Source organism: Thunnus maccoyii, chromosome 2 (genome assembly GCF_910596095.1).
Source record: "Thunnus maccoyii chromosome 2, fThuMac1.1, whole genome shotgun sequence".
In the NCBI taxonomy this organism is placed as follows: Eukaryota; Metazoa; Chordata; class Actinopteri; order Scombriformes; family Scombridae; genus Thunnus; species Thunnus maccoyii.
Window position 1 is genome coordinate 27015445 of NC_056534.1, and position 15423 is coordinate 27030867.

Consider the following 15423-nt stretch of genomic DNA (forward strand, 5'->3'; position numbering starts at 1 on the left):
GACCTACTTTATTTTATTTCGGACCTACAAACCAGGTTCATGTCTGTGGTAAATCTTCTAAAATGTAAGGTCCACTTACTTCCACAGAAATAGTTAGTAAGTAGACCTTTAGTAGGCTATATTTACCACAGATGTGTGTCCCCAAGATCAAGAGTGAATCTCCATTCTCGAATACAGATTCATGTCTGCTTTCATTGTTGTGTATAGTTGTTAGGAAGCTGGTCCGTAGAGGCATAGGAGGTTGCTTCTCTAATTTTTGAGGGAAGTTCAAAATATAAAAAAAGAATATCTAGTTGAAATAAACCATTACCATATCTCAGTATCATTTATAAAATATTTTTTCTCTCTTTGGAAAAAATTCATTATTGAAATTCTGATGCTTCAACAGTGACACCTGCAGAGCAGGAGGAGAAAGGGCAGTGGTGGTGGGGGCCAGCGGGGGACAGAGGAGGAAGGCTCCTGCTGTCCTCCTTAGGGCGGGATCTCTTACATCAATTTCATGTACTTCATTTTTTTTCATGCTAATCTATGATTGGCCAAGACATGTAAAATGGCGCCCCAAGAGAGGACGTCTTCCCTAACCAATCAACAACCAGAATGCAATATTGACATTGTGTTGGTCCAATGATAGTTTCCAGATTTCATCTTTAATTCTATACAACTGTAATGTACATGAGTGTGGCAAACTGGTAAGAGAAGAAGACCAGTAAGATATAGATAAATTGATAGAGTAGCATATTAGAAAATAAATTATAAGGCAAATTGCAAACCATATTTTCAAACAAATTAGTGAAACATTACATCTTATTTAGGCCCTTTCAACAACCAATTTCCTTTTTTCAGATTTAGAGGTTATGTTTCACTTCTTTTATTGAGTAGTAGATAGCTGCTTCCGTTAGCCAACGCAACCGTTGGCTTGTTGTAGCGGCCCTGAAGGATTAAGGACTAAGCTAACGGGAGAATGGTAGCAGCGGCAGGACCCTGCTGGGGAGCAGCTGGAGAGTTCCGCTCCGCTGGCGCAGCCTCGGGCCTCACTGCCTCAGCTGTCCGGGCTGGACCCTCAGCGGGACTATGATGATGTGCTGTCACCCGACATATCACTGCTCTGAAGTGAACTCCTCTCAACAACAATAGAAAGTTAATAACATAATTTAAATGAAACAACCAGGAGAGTTAGCTTGTTTGTCATTGTTGCTAATGATACCAGACTGGTTAACCAGCAGCCACAAGGGTCTGTTAACTAACAAAAAAGATGACCAACAGCCACAAATGACATGGATACTTCATCTCCATGAAAGACAGAAGAAGACATCAGATAACGTAAGTCAGATACAGCTTCTCTCTCTCTGTCTCTTTGGTCTCTAATTTCATCCCTGATGGTTAAATGTCTCTGTCGCTGTTGTGTGAATTTATCTCCATAGATCATATAATGTGCTGTGGGTAGTTTACTTGTTGAAGTTACAGTGAGCTGTCTGGACTCACTCATTCATTTGGAATTGATCCAGTTTTTAATAAAGTGGTTGTTCAGTCATCCGTTGATGTTTTGTGATTAGTGACTGAGTGTGCAGGAGGTCTGGCTGCTTGCTTGTGACAATTTCTTCAGTTTTTTTTTTAAAGCTGAGTCGTATATTTAGTAATAAGCTTAAAGTAACTATAAAAACAAGTGTTAATATGTCAGCTTTGTAGACTATAGTTTGTATGTGGTGCATATAGATACTTTCTGATGTGAACCTAAACTTTTAGATCTGTGAATGTTTTTAGTGTTCAGTCTTTCTAGTATTCAGCACTGATCTATTCCTGTATCACATTATAAGCTTAATGGTACTTTATATATTTCTGTTTACTAAGTAAATACACAGGAAACACGTGTAAATCATGTGATATGTTGTCTGTTTTTGATGAAAACATAAATCTGTTGTCACAATAGAACAATACTATAAATTTGAATTTAACTTTGTTGGTAAAATGACACATTCTGAACCACTCCACATCTAAAATGAGCACTTCTTTGTTTAGAAACAATATGTATATGCTAAATTTCTTTAAAGAAGCAGCCTTTTACCACTCAGGGGTTACTTTTTGAAATTGTTTTATTGGCATATAAAATTGCCCCCCACCCCTCCGATTTCATCAGGTGGGGGACAATGATATAGTATGATATGACCTGTTTATCACCCCCTGCACCTGTCTGTAGGATATCCCCATTGGTTTGCGGGAATTAAAAATCAAATGATCAAATGGTGTTTTATTACCCTATACACTGTAGATCTTTGTGTGTATATCTCAGTATGGCTGTGACTTGATGACTGGATTGCCGACTGCACAGCAAGATTGCACTTCAAAACCGAAACCACAGCTCTTCCCAGCCTGGATCACTCACAACCGACGGGATCGCCAGCTCACAAAGCAGCAAGCCAAAGAACCCCTCTTTCCCATGGAGTGGTAACGTTAACTGTTCGTAGCATGAGCATAGCAATGGCACATGGCTAAGACCAAAGTTAATGTTACCTTTGTCAATGTACATGTATTGATTTGATTTAATGTTATTCACTTTAACTTTATTGTTATGATATCATGATGTTACTTATACTTCACACACGTGTTCATAGCACTGGGGTTACATTCAGCAAGTACCATATTTTGCATGCAAACTGACAGTCTTCTTTCTAACCTGGCACCTTTATCTTACACAAATTGGCCTTGAACATAGACACACACATGCTTCCAGCTTATATGAGTCAGACACTCAAAAGTCAACAGCAACATTTACTGTTAAAGGTCATAAAAACTAAGCAGTGAACACTTCCTGGCAGGAGCCAGAGATAGTGAGATGTCAAGGACCAAGCAGTAAGACTCATGAACACCAGGTGTATAAAGCAAAAAATAGTAATTTATTTACTATTTTTATTAACTTAATTTCAACTTAAATTTTTTTTTTTCCAAAATACAAAAATAGGAAAACTAGAGGAAAGTAATTTCTAAAACTAGGGCCCTTTAACTCAAATTGAGGTCACCTAAACTGAACTCAACAGACCTTACAAATGACACATAAGGAGGGTTTATATACAGACAGGCTAGCCTACACAGACAAAGGGGGGGTGGAGCAGCATTATGAATGATCTTAAAAATTCCGCAAACATTTGAGTGCACAATCAAATTTTCAAAGTTTAACATATTATATTTAGTGAGCATATGACAGTGGTGATATTGATGTGATTTTTTATCATAAATTTCAAGGACGCTTTTATATAATGATTCGAGTGATCTGAAGGCTGTATTCAGACCAAATCAGGTGTTGTGGCGAAAACTCCAGTCCTCCCTTTCATTTGAATGGGGGTAGTGTGTTTAGGCTGCGGGGGCTTTGGCTGCAGCTGCCTGCGGCGAGACAGTTGATCCAGTATCAACTTTTGGAGAAACACAACTGACGTCACAGCTGGCAATCAGACTGATCAGAGCTGTAAAACCCTGCCATGTGGGAGTACAAAAATGTCATTAGGAGAAGGGGAGGACATTCCTACTCGTTTGATAACGTTTAAAGTAAAGTTAAGCTTTGCTGTTGGCTCCCCAACTCATTTTAAAAGAGATGAGGAAAAAAAGAGAGAGAGAGAGCAGCTATTGTCAAGCGAGGTAGAGAGTGAATGAAGAGGGGGAGTGGTGGTAGTGTGAAAGTTGTTGATTGTCTCACAGCGGTTACATTCTAGAGGACAAAGATAACCCCGTATAACCCTGTGGCAGTGTGCTACAACGCCTGATTTGGTCTAAATATGACCTTTACTTTCCACTTCATTTCTACTGCTAGTGTTTGCAATCTTTCCTGCTAAACCAGGACCAACACCAACAAAAAATTCATTAAGTTCATTTGGAACTAAGGTCATATCATTAATAGTTTTGGTTAGGAAGTGGTTTGGGTATCCTGTTTTCACAGTTCTATTTCTAATAATTTCATTCAATACTTTCCATGTATTTTTTTAATTTTATTTTTCATATGCTTCATCTACATTTTCCACAAAGACTTTGTTCCAGTCTTGTATCATTAGATTTTTTTAAAAAGAATTAATTGCCCCTTCTGTTTTTTGTCTAATTATTTTGTAAGTTGTAATGTCATTGCTTGTCCCTGTACAGCTCTGAATGACCACAAACACCGGCAGATGGTCACTTGTGTCATTTATGATAAGTCCACTTATTACTTTCCTATCAATTACATTAGTAAATATATTATCAATTAGTGTCACACAGTGTGTTGTTATTCTGGTTGGGCATGTAATTGGAGGGTGTAGGCTCATACTGTACATTGAAATGATGAATTCTGTAGTGGTATTGTGTTCGAGTGGGTTGAACAAATCAATATTGAAGTCCCCACAAACAAAAAGCATTTTATTATTATTTATGTTCTCATACATCCCAGACAGCTTATCCCTGAATGTATCAATACATGATCCTGGACTTCTGTATACACAACTTATTAGTATGTTTTTGATTTCTCTATTTCCATTTCCACCGTGGTACATTCCATGACTTGTGACATGCTTTTAATAGATTTACTTTTATAGTTTTTGTTGATGTATAAGGCAACACCTCCACCCTTTTTTTTATTTCTATTTGTAAAATACATCTCATATCAAAGAAAACATTTGTTGCTGTAGGTGGTCGATAAACTGCAGATACAACAAATGACATTTCAGGGGATAGTGTAATGTTGACCCCAGCACACTCCAGGGTGTTTTCATCAATATCAGTTTATACATAAATCAAAACCCCACCCTTCCATTTACATCTGTCTCGCTTGTGCACCTTATAACCTGGGACTTTAAAAAGCTAAAGGCATTGTAGGGGTTAACCAAGTTTCCATAAAACATGAAAGGGGAGGAGACTAGAAGTAGATTATAATCTGGAGATGAGATGAAAATTAATCTATTCAACAGCGAGACATCCAACAGTGACAAGACTTCACAAGATCAACTGCCTGTAAAGGACAAATATGGCCAGCAGTAAGTACAATTATAACTCTACTACTCATGGAAAGACCTGGCATAATTTTCTTCAAATATCAGTCGGCAGAGAAACAACTCATCTTTTGTTTAAACAAGTAAAGTTGGGAGCACCGGCCCGGCAAGCCTGCTGCAGGCTGCAGATTTTCTTTGTTTTTTTGTGACCCTGAGCGCAACACTGCCCTGTGCGCTGTGACAGCCATGCACGGTAGAAGTAGAGAGAGAGAGAGACAGAAACTTGTTAACAAAGTACAGACTGATTGATCACAGCTTGGCCATAGAAACAGGCAGATACAAGAAAACATGGCTGCCAAAAGAGGAGCGACTGTGCCAACAGTGTGGAGGAACTGCTGTAGAGACAGAGCTGCACTTCCTCACACAGTGCTCAAAATTAAAACCTGTTCGGGAACAGTTCTTGCCAAAATTCACTGACAGGCATCCTCACATTTTAATAACTCGGAAAATGAAAATCAACTACAAATCATACTGGTGGAAATGAAAGACAGTTGCACTCTTGCAGGATAGTTTGTCTATGCTGTCACAAAATGAGGGAATCAGATTAACCTACTTAATCTACATCAGGCTTCAGAAATCTTTTTTTTTTTTTTTTTTTTAAACTATGTATTATATGTAGGGGAGAACAGGGTAACATGAGCCACTTTTTACATTTGATGATGATGATTTTACTGCAAAATGAAAATGTATTTGTTTCAAATAATAGTTACTATATATACCTCAGGTTGATGTGTATCCATGGAAATTAAAAAAAGTTATGTAATTATAATGGTTTTAGAACAATGAGCCATCAAAAGAAGTTAGTCCTATGGCACAACTTACCCCATGACAGGGGTAAAATGAGCATCGAGATGGGGTAAATAGTGTTACCATTAAATACTGATATAAATATTTCACATTATCAAACAAATTAATCATAAAATTATAAATAATTTTGAACTTTATTTGTGCCATCAATTTAACAAAGGCAAAAACTTGTACTTTTAAGTAAAACCATATATTTGTGTCCTGTTGTTCAACATGTTACCTCAACATTTTCAGTAAAGATTAAACTGTCATCTTTGTGTGTTAACTACAGTAAGCATGGGTGTGTAAATGTGCTTTTGTGTATACAGATGGGTGACAAATTAAAGGAAAAACTGGTCCAGGTCTGAATGCTTGACCCCTACAGTGAGGGGATCTGGTGGCTCTATTATGCTTTTGGGGGCATTTTGCTGGCATGGTTTGGGTCCACTGGTCCCCTTAGAGGGATGGGTCACTGCTATTCAATACAAAGTTGTTCTGAGTCATCACCTTTATCCTATGATGAAACATTTCTATCCTGATGGGAGTGGTCTCTTCTAGGATGACAGTACCCCCATCCATAGGGCATGAGGGGTCACTGAATGGTTTGATGAGTATTAAATGATGTGAATCATATGCTATGACCTTCACAGTCACCAGATCTCAACCCAGCTGAACACCTACGAGAGATTTTAGACCAACGTGTTCGACAGTTCTCTCCAAACAATCATCAAAACACCAAATGAGGGAATGTTCGTCCCTCCAGTAGAGTTCAGAGACTGTAGAATCAATGCCAAAGTGTATTGATGCTGTTCTGGTGGCACATGGTGGTTGGCTTCTTTTCCTTTAATTTGCCACCCATCTGTATGTACAGCATGTGTGTGTGTGACTTAAACTTAACATTAGTCAACAATTAGGTATTCACTCATCAACATTGTAGCACTTGTAACAGGGATCAAACATGAACAGCGTCTCTAGTCTAGAATATCAGAAAATAATTTTTTGGGGGTAAATTGAGCCATTGATTCAACTTGCCCCAACATTACTGGCACATTTGACCCCACAACCTCCATTTTGACAAAACTATTTCACACAGTGGCTCAGATCTACAGGTATGCTAAGTTTATGACCTTGTTTTGTAACACTGACTTAAATTAACATGTGATAATGTCCAAAACCTTTCTATTTTAATTAAGATACAAGACTGGTAACTTTAGTAACATGATGAGGGCCTCATTTAAAGCTGTTGCGTATGCACAATACGGGGCTTGAATGATACACACGTCACTTCCCACGAAAAAGTTGGGATGTATGAAAAAACAAACTTGACAGGAAAAAGAGGCCAGATGAATAATACTCTGTGTAGATTCATGACAAAAACTGTGTGTACGCACAAAGCCAGAAATGTGCATACACATGGCTGTGCGTCTCTTTATAGCATCCATATCATTAATTCATTGCCTCTGTGCACCGCCTGTTGGCACCTACGTCGGACACAAACTTAGTTTTATAGCACTTACTTGTGTTGTTCTCTCCTGACTAGATCCCTGCTTGTGTTGTATCAGCTCTCAGATGTATGTCACTTTTGATAAAAGCATCTGCTAAATGAAACTGTAAATTGTAAATTGTAATTCATCACATGGACCTGTAAACCATTATCAGCAGTGATATCCCAGAAATTTAATCAATGATTAGTTTGTAGCTCTCATATCTAAACAGACTTTACAAGCTGTGTTGCAGCTAAGGATAAAAAAAAGAATATTAACAGCAAAATGAAAAGTCAATTACTGTGTACTTTAAAAGAATGTTAAAATGAATCACACAATCTGTGCAGTTGGTTGTCAACCAAAACAATGTTTTACTAAAAGATTCCGTCTCTCACCTTATATTTCATCTCCACCTCAACACATCACCCTGAGATTGCCTGAGTTTTTGAGTTTTTAAGCATCCCTAGCCCCTCCCACAACAGCTTTTGATGAAAACTCAAAAGCTTCACTATTTAGCATCACCAATGTCTTCCAACTTGGCTAACCAAATTTTAGGTGGATCTGGTTAATCTGCAAGGAGCAGTTAGTAAAAGTATGGGGCATATAACTTCCACTTGTCAGTAGGTGGCGCTACTACTATGATTCAAAATCGGCCTGTATGTGTCTTCAGACCAGGACTCTTATAAAATGTGAAAATTGGAAAAGATTTGACGATGTGGAGTGGAGTTACAACAGTTTGTTTTGCAATGGCAAAAACATTGAAATTCACCGAGTCGCAATGGCACTGGCGTTCAATGAAAACTCACAATCTTCACAGTGTACCATCATCAAGGTCTAAAGGCTTTTCTGACCAAATTTGACATGGATCAGTTCAACCTGCTGAGCAGAGGTTGTAAAAGCACAACACTTGGAACTTCCTGTTGTCAGTAGGTGGCGCTATGACTATGACTCAATTGACACATAGGATGCATACCAAGTCTCTTAAATTGTATCCATGTTTCCCTCACTTGCGTCTTTTCCTAGGAAACCAAGCGAGGAGAGAGGAAACGAGGAAATTTGTTTTAAGAGACATGAGACGTGCTTTCCTCTGAAGCATCATGTGAAGTGACGTCCGTTTCTGATGACGGCGACAGCTGATCACAGCTGGATCAGCTGTCAGTCGGCTTTAACAGCTGTAGAAACCATTTCTACTCGCAGAATGCGTTTATACTGTTTATTGATCATTTCCATCTGTATTTTTTGATAACCTTGATAGTGAATTCATCATTCAATAACCCAGAATATGATCAGGGTGTCCTCTGAACACTGGAAAATATGTATTTGGCTAAATGTTTCAGGGCAAATGGAAATGATGTAACTCATATCAAACCCCACACTCAGGAATTTTCAGCCTCTCGTGACTGAATGGAAATGACGATAAATGATGTAAAACATAAATGTGTTTAACTGTTATTATGGATAAAGTTAAAGTCAGGGAGAGTCTGTCTGTCAGCAAGAAACAGTTTAATGGAGGAAATAACATCATGAGAAAAAATCTTTCTAATAAATGAAGAAAGTTGTTTATGGTGCTTTTGTTGATCAGACCGACAATTAACAGATTTTTAACCGCAGATTTTTTTTTTTTTTTTACCCTGAACGCAACACTGCCCTGCGCACCATGACAGCCAGGTGCTGGTAGGCCAATTTTTTTTTCCCAGGATGGCAAAGTTATGACCCGCCCTACTCTGCCTCTGATTGGGTAGTACTCGTTGCCTTCGTTGTTTGGGTTGGTTAGGTTTAGGCAGACCAGGTTAGAATATCAGGGTAAGCCAATCAGAGGCAGAGTAGGGCGGGTCGTGACTTCGCTGAAAAAATATTGCTGTAGTTGGCAGGTACACATTTCGTTTGGCATCAAGTGAATTTAGTGCCACTAACTGGCTTAGCAGCAATATGGACAGTGGAAAAAAGAGGAAGGGTGGAGCAGAGAGGGAAAGAGAGAAAAAAAGAAAGGTGCTTGCAGAGATGCCGCTAAATGTGGCAAAACTGACCAAATTTTTGCATGCATGGGACCGCAGCCGCCGGAGTAGTCAGTAAATAAATCATGGATATATAAAGGGGACTGGATACAGCATTGGAGACTGGGCCTCGTTCATTCCTATGAAAGTTGCTCAGTGGCGCATGAAGCCAAAAAAGTGCAACTTCTTCTGCATTGCTTCTGCATTTGTGGGGCCCATAGAGCAAGTGCACAAGTGACTTTCGCCGACCGAGTTGGCTACTTCCGGTTTAGCCCTCCGGCTACCTTGAATGGGGATAATACAATTGAATCGTGTGGCTCTTCTAGGCTTTTGAAATGTGATTGGACCAAATGGATCAAATTCTGATAGTGAAACAAGTCATTTCGCAGGGGTTGTGATGCTCAAAAAAAATTAATTGCTGATTTACAGACATCTCTTTCACAATGTAAGTTTATGGGAAAAAGTCTTTTTGGGCCCAATAGCATCATGTGACGTTGTAATTACATGGTTTGGCCGCTATGTCAAATTTGCTTCACAGCCTGGTGCTGTTCCTGTATCCAGTTCTCTCATGGATGTATAATAAGAGCTGGATAGGGTGCCCCCACTCAGCCTTGCAGCCAATTTTTCCCAGTGGCCACTTGCGGTATTACAGCGAAAAATCCCCCTGCGACCCAAAAAGCATTTTCCCCATAGACCACCATTGTAAAAAAGACATTTGTAAAACTGTTAACAGGACGCCTCGAACTGCAAACAACGTCAAATATGACTCTTTCTATTATGAATTTTTGATCCATGGAGGTTTTATATTTGTAAAACTTTCCTTGAGCTGAGAAAAGCGATTTAAAAATCTGTGACGTCATCACAATGTAAAGTCTATGGGCTGAGTGGGAACTCGCGGGCGGGGCCAGCGAGGGAAACACTACTGCGCATATTCAGTGGGCTGCACAATGCAGAAGCAAACCCGGAAGCTAGAAACTTTTTTTGGCATATGCACCAGGCAAGCAATTCCTATAGGATTGAATGGGCGCCATTTTTAGTGCGGTATCCAGCTCCTAATACATCCATGAGTTTTCTTTATACATTGATGAAATAAACGTGCTACCTAGCTAACATAGCTAATGTTACTGATGCGTCATCATCGTCCCCTGTCAATGTTAAAGCTGCCAAGAAACTGGACAATCAATAATAAAAGTGGTAGTACCCTTTCTAATTTTTTCAAAAAAACTGAAAGCATAATTGGCATATCTAGTCTAGTTAATGTGGTCACTATTATTTGAAAATTCATGCGTTTTGGTGAAAATTTCAGTCAGTGACTTCATACTTTGAGCTCATAATTTTAAATTCTGTCACACTATTCAGGCTACTGTAATTTCTTACAGTATTATTATTTAATGTTTGTGTTGGTTAAAGGGTTATTTTAACCGTTAATGGGTAACTATTAGTGTATATCAGTAAACTGAGTAGGGTATTGTGCTCTTACTCTGTTCTTTGAATAGGTTGAGAGAGTTGTTACCTGTATTATATTGGTACATTAAAAGATAAGGTGTGCTTTTTACTTTTTGAAGGAGGAGAGAGTAGCATTGGTGCCACAGTAGTACAGAAGCCCACTACTTCAGAGCAGCCTGCAGGTACAAGGTTGAACGCCCTACACCCACCACTGATGAACTGATGCCCACATCTCATTTTCTATTTTGTTAGTATATTAGTTGTTTATTTAGTTATGTATTATTTAATAAATATTGGTTAAAAGTTAGTCCTTGTGTCGTCTCCCTCCTTAATGATATGTACCTTTGGTTTTATTTCAAGTTCATACCAATACATTGTACTAATCAGTTGCTGGCTCATTAGTTTGTTATTCACATGCACTAGAATTCACCAGAATGCAGGAAATCAAGTCTTTGTAACTAAAATTTTCCTAGAGCTGGACCCCCAGACCCCATGTTTAAAAAGGGGCCTGACTGGGGCTATATTTCGCGATATATATCCCGCCCTGAATGATTTTCCCAGTCCAGCCCTGGCAACGGTTATAAATGAGGCTGCTGGTTTTAAGAATGCGTGAGGTGCGCGCATTATGCATATGCATGGTTTTTGTGTATACGCATCATTAATGCATCTGGCCCCTGGGCTGCTTTGTGTCACAATGTGTCCTTGGTTTAAAATGCTGTTTCAGAGTGGTACTGCAAGGGGTACAATGGCAAAAAAATCAAGTTTTAACTGGGAGGTAATAAGTTTGTTGCTTCACAACATCAATAATGTTATTTGAAATTCTCCAACAGAGGCAGAGGAACCGGAGCTCAGGATTGTGCTCGTTGGGAGAACTGGAGTTGGCAAGAGTGCAGCAGGAAACACCATCTTGGCGAGAAAATTTTTTAAATCTAAGCTTTCTTCTTCCTCAGTGACATCATATTGTCAAAAGGAAACAGCAGAGTTTGATGGACAAACACTGGCTGTTGTTGATACTCCAGGTCTGTTTGACACCGATAAAACAAACGAGGAAGTGATGAAAGAGATCTTGAAATGTGTCTCAATGGCTGCTCCTGGTCCTCATGTGTTCCTGGTTGTGCTCCAGCTGAACAGATTCATAAAAGAAGAAGAAGACACAGTGAAACTCATTCAGAAGATGTTTGGAAAACAGGCAGCAGATTACACTGTGGCCTTGTTTACCCAAGGAGACATGCTGAAGGAGGAAGGAGGCTCCTTAGATGAATTAATTGGTGAAAAGGCAGCTCTTGGTAACTTCATCAAGCAGTGCTATGGAGGATACCATGTTTTTGATAACAAACAGGAGGATCCCTCTCAGGTCAGTGAGCTACTGAAGAAGATCAAAAGAATGATTGAGAGAAATGGAGGAGGATACTACACCACTGAAATGTTCCAAGAGGCTCAGAAAGCCATAAATGAAAAAATGAAACAACTCCAAGAAGAAAATCCAAATATGACAGACAAAGAAGCAAGAACACGTGCAGAGGAAGACAATGCATTTATTTCCTTTGTTAAGGCATTTGCTGCCGGAGGTGCTGCCGGAGGTGCTGCTGGAGCTGTTACTGGAGGAGGTATTGGGTGGTTCGGGGGTCCAGTGGGAGCTTTAGCAGGAGCTGGAATAGGAGCTGTAGCAGGAGCTACAGTGGGAGGTATAACTGCAGTGAGAAAGAAGGCATGCATTATTCAGTGAATTTCCAATATGAATCAGCCATGAGCTTTAAACCAATATTAAAATATAGATACAGGGAATCATTGTGGTAAGAATTATTTTTAGCTTTTTCATAGATTTTATCATCTCTACCAACAATTTGTTTTCTGTTTACTTTAGAGCATCTTCACTGTACAAAATATTCCTCTTTATGATTCGTTATTCATCATGTCATCAACGGGATATTTTTGAACTCTTCAGTCCAAAACAAGAGACATGTCATATTACATCTTATGTCATTTGTAAGTCATTGATGATAATTGACACACTGCAGTGCTGCACAGTTGCTGGAGGACAACAGAGGACATATGAAGTCTCAAAATGGCATCAAAATATGCTGATAAAAATAACACAAACTTTAAGTCAGACACAATGTTGAACAGATATCTCAACCGGTTCTCAATGCTGTTTTTGTTTTGTTTTGTTTTGTTGTTGTTGCTCTTTTTTGTATTGTGAAGCATCTTTGAGTACACCAAAAAGTGGTAAAAAAATCTGAATTGTTATTATCATTTACTCCAACAATTATTACTATAATTGGCCAGTTATATAATTTGGCTAAAGTTGCACACATCCAGAAAGAAAGCATGATTTCTGGACTCATGTTGGTCATTCTATGACATACCTAACAGATGAAGTTGCCCTTTTCACAGCCCATCAGTGTATATTGTGTGAAGACAGTTAGAACCTGACTAGCAGGGAGACAGTCAGTGCAGTATGAGCTCACAGCTTTAATGCTGCCCTCCTAGAGATTGACGGTTCAGTGTCCTTCCCCCAATTCTCTGTTCTCTTGATCATTTTTACTTTTCTTTGTAAAATTTTAGAACATCATTTTGTCGCTTGCACTAGTGACAATTTTAACACATCACTGACTGACACTTACAACTTGTTGTCATGTTAATGATATCATACCTCTTTTGATTGGACCTGGGTGACCACACACAGGAACAAGCATGCACACACAGCTCTGTGTAGTCTCAAAGTCTACAACATCACATATTGTATACTGCTGCATACCAATCTTTATATATTATATAGTATGCTGCTCTCAGTTTCAAGCTGAGCATGTATGATCCATCCATACACATAGTCCTGATTTCATTTTTCCGGTCCTTGAGATATCAGTTTCTGAGATTTCTTTCACCCTTCCAATATAATAGAGGAAAGAGAAATTTAGTTTTTGAAGTTCACAGCATTAAAAATAGTATTTTCAGAATATTATACAGCATAATCATATCATTCCAGATGCAATGTCCTGGTTAATATCCATAATATCTGGATATCCATAGAACATAATGTCTAGAGTTTCATTGAGATTATTTTTTATAATTTGGGTGAACTGGTCCTTTAAAACGACATTTTACATGAATGAACTGATTTATAATCTGTGGTTTCAAACTGTCAGTAAATATTAGCTTTGTTAAAGACAATGGGAACTCTGTGTACTCTGTGCTAGATCAGATGAGGAGGAAGGAAGAGAAAGAATGTTTATTGGGTAGGTAAAAATGTGAAACACAGAACTATGTTAAAATTTTGCTTCATGTATCTCATGTATTTTGTCTATTCCACCATGTTAATAAATATAAATATGCAAAATGATAATCTGCATTTAGTCCTTTCTTGTCAGGTCAAATACATTTTATTTGTATATATCAGAAATCACATATTTTCTGACAGACCAGCCAAAAAGATTTTGGTAACAGGGCCTCAAGTAATCAATTAATAAGCAGCAGCCAAGGAAAAAAGATGAGTTTTAAGTTTAGATTGAAAGGATTTAACAATGTCAGTCTTTTCTGATGTCAGCAGGGAGATTATTCCAGAGAAAGAGGCTCGATAGGTTGACTTCTTTTTAACTCTGGGGGCACACAGGAGCTCTGCATTTTGAGAGCAGAGAACTTGGGATGGAATATAAGGTTTACAGTAAGTAGATCACATAGGAATGAAGGAGCACAACCTTTTAGGATTTTATAAGTCATCAGAAGCACCTTAAAGTCCGATCTAACATGGATAGGAAGCCAGTGAAGGAAGGCTACAGTTGGTGTAATATGGCCAAATTTCATTGCTTTAGTTAAGATTCTAGCTGCAGCAATTTGATCCATCTAAAGACTTTTAGTACAAGTGTGCAGCAAGCCTCAAAACAGAACATTACAGTAATCAATATTGATGAAACAAAGGGGTGTATTACCTTCAAGAAGCTCAGCACACTAAGCCTAACAGCCACATTTGCTACTAAAATGCCACATCATATACTGAATGTCTTTGGTTGTTGATTATCATTGGGCTTTAATGAATCCTAGTGAGCTTGACTCTTGCACAGTAGAGCTTCACTCATCTCCTGTAGTGTTGCTTCATGAGCGTGATTGTTCAGTCTCGACAAAGGAGTTCCTCAATATATCTGCAGCATGCAAACTTCATGTTTCAACTGTTCATGTTTCCTCCCTCTCTTTTTTTCTCCATCTGGTGTGTTTGACTGCATGTACCTCAGTATTAAACATCCATATCAACAATGTTGTGATTGCTGGTGTTGAATGAATCTTACAACACATTTAGAGATGGTATGAATGCATATGCAATGAAACAGAGGTGAACAGAAGTAGATTTGCTTTTAATACAGGCAAATATACAGAATGAGTTAAAAAAATTATGACATGAATCAATGGTTATTGTGAGATGTTTGAGATGTTGGGCAGTGGGGGCCTTGTGGCCTGAAGGTTGCCAGTTCGATCCCTGGATGTCCAGGATAAATCTGTGTGGGACGTCAGTAGAACCTCATTACCAACTTTGAGGTGCTACTGAGCCTGTAACCGCTCCAGTGTTGCTCAATGGTCTGCAGATCAGACTGGTCATGCTGGGCAGCTTCCAGGTGTGAATGTGTGGACAGTGTGAGCCTGGCTCTCAGTGATACTTCCCTTGTTAAATAAATGTTTCCAAAAAAGAAAGTAGAGAGACAAGAACAAAATAAGATGGAA

The 15423-nt window shown here is 38.7% G+C and overlaps 1 protein-coding gene across 1 annotated transcript; it reads left to right on the top strand.

Moving 5' to 3' along the window:
• The first annotated feature begins 961 nt into the window (after window positions 1-961).
• LOC121905170 (GTPase IMAP family member 9-like) lies at window positions 962-14030 on the top strand. Its single transcript, XM_042423202.1, has 3 exons — window positions 962-1045; window positions 2307-2442; window positions 11544-14030. The coding sequence occupies exons 1-3, from the start codon at window positions 962-964 to the stop codon at window positions 12437-12439; spliced, it is 1116 nt and encodes a 371-aa protein (XP_042279136.1). The 3' UTR covers window positions 12440-14030.
• The last annotated feature ends 1393 nt before the right edge of the window (window positions 14031-15423 follow it).

Bases quoted from the DNA above. Each gene is read 5' to 3' on its own strand.
- LOC121905170 (XM_042423202.1), top strand. From the start codon at position 962: ATGGTAGCAGCGGCAGGACCCTGCTGGGGAGCAGCTGGAGAGTTCCGC. The intron at 1,046-2,306 runs GTCCGGGCTGGA...GTGACTTGATGA, and splicing joins CGGGCCTCACTGCCTCAGCT to CTGGATTGCCGACTGCACAG. The intron at 2,443-11,543 runs GTAACGTTAACT...ATTCTCCAACAG, and splicing joins CCCCTCTTTCCCATGGAGTG to AGGCAGAGGAACCGGAGCTC.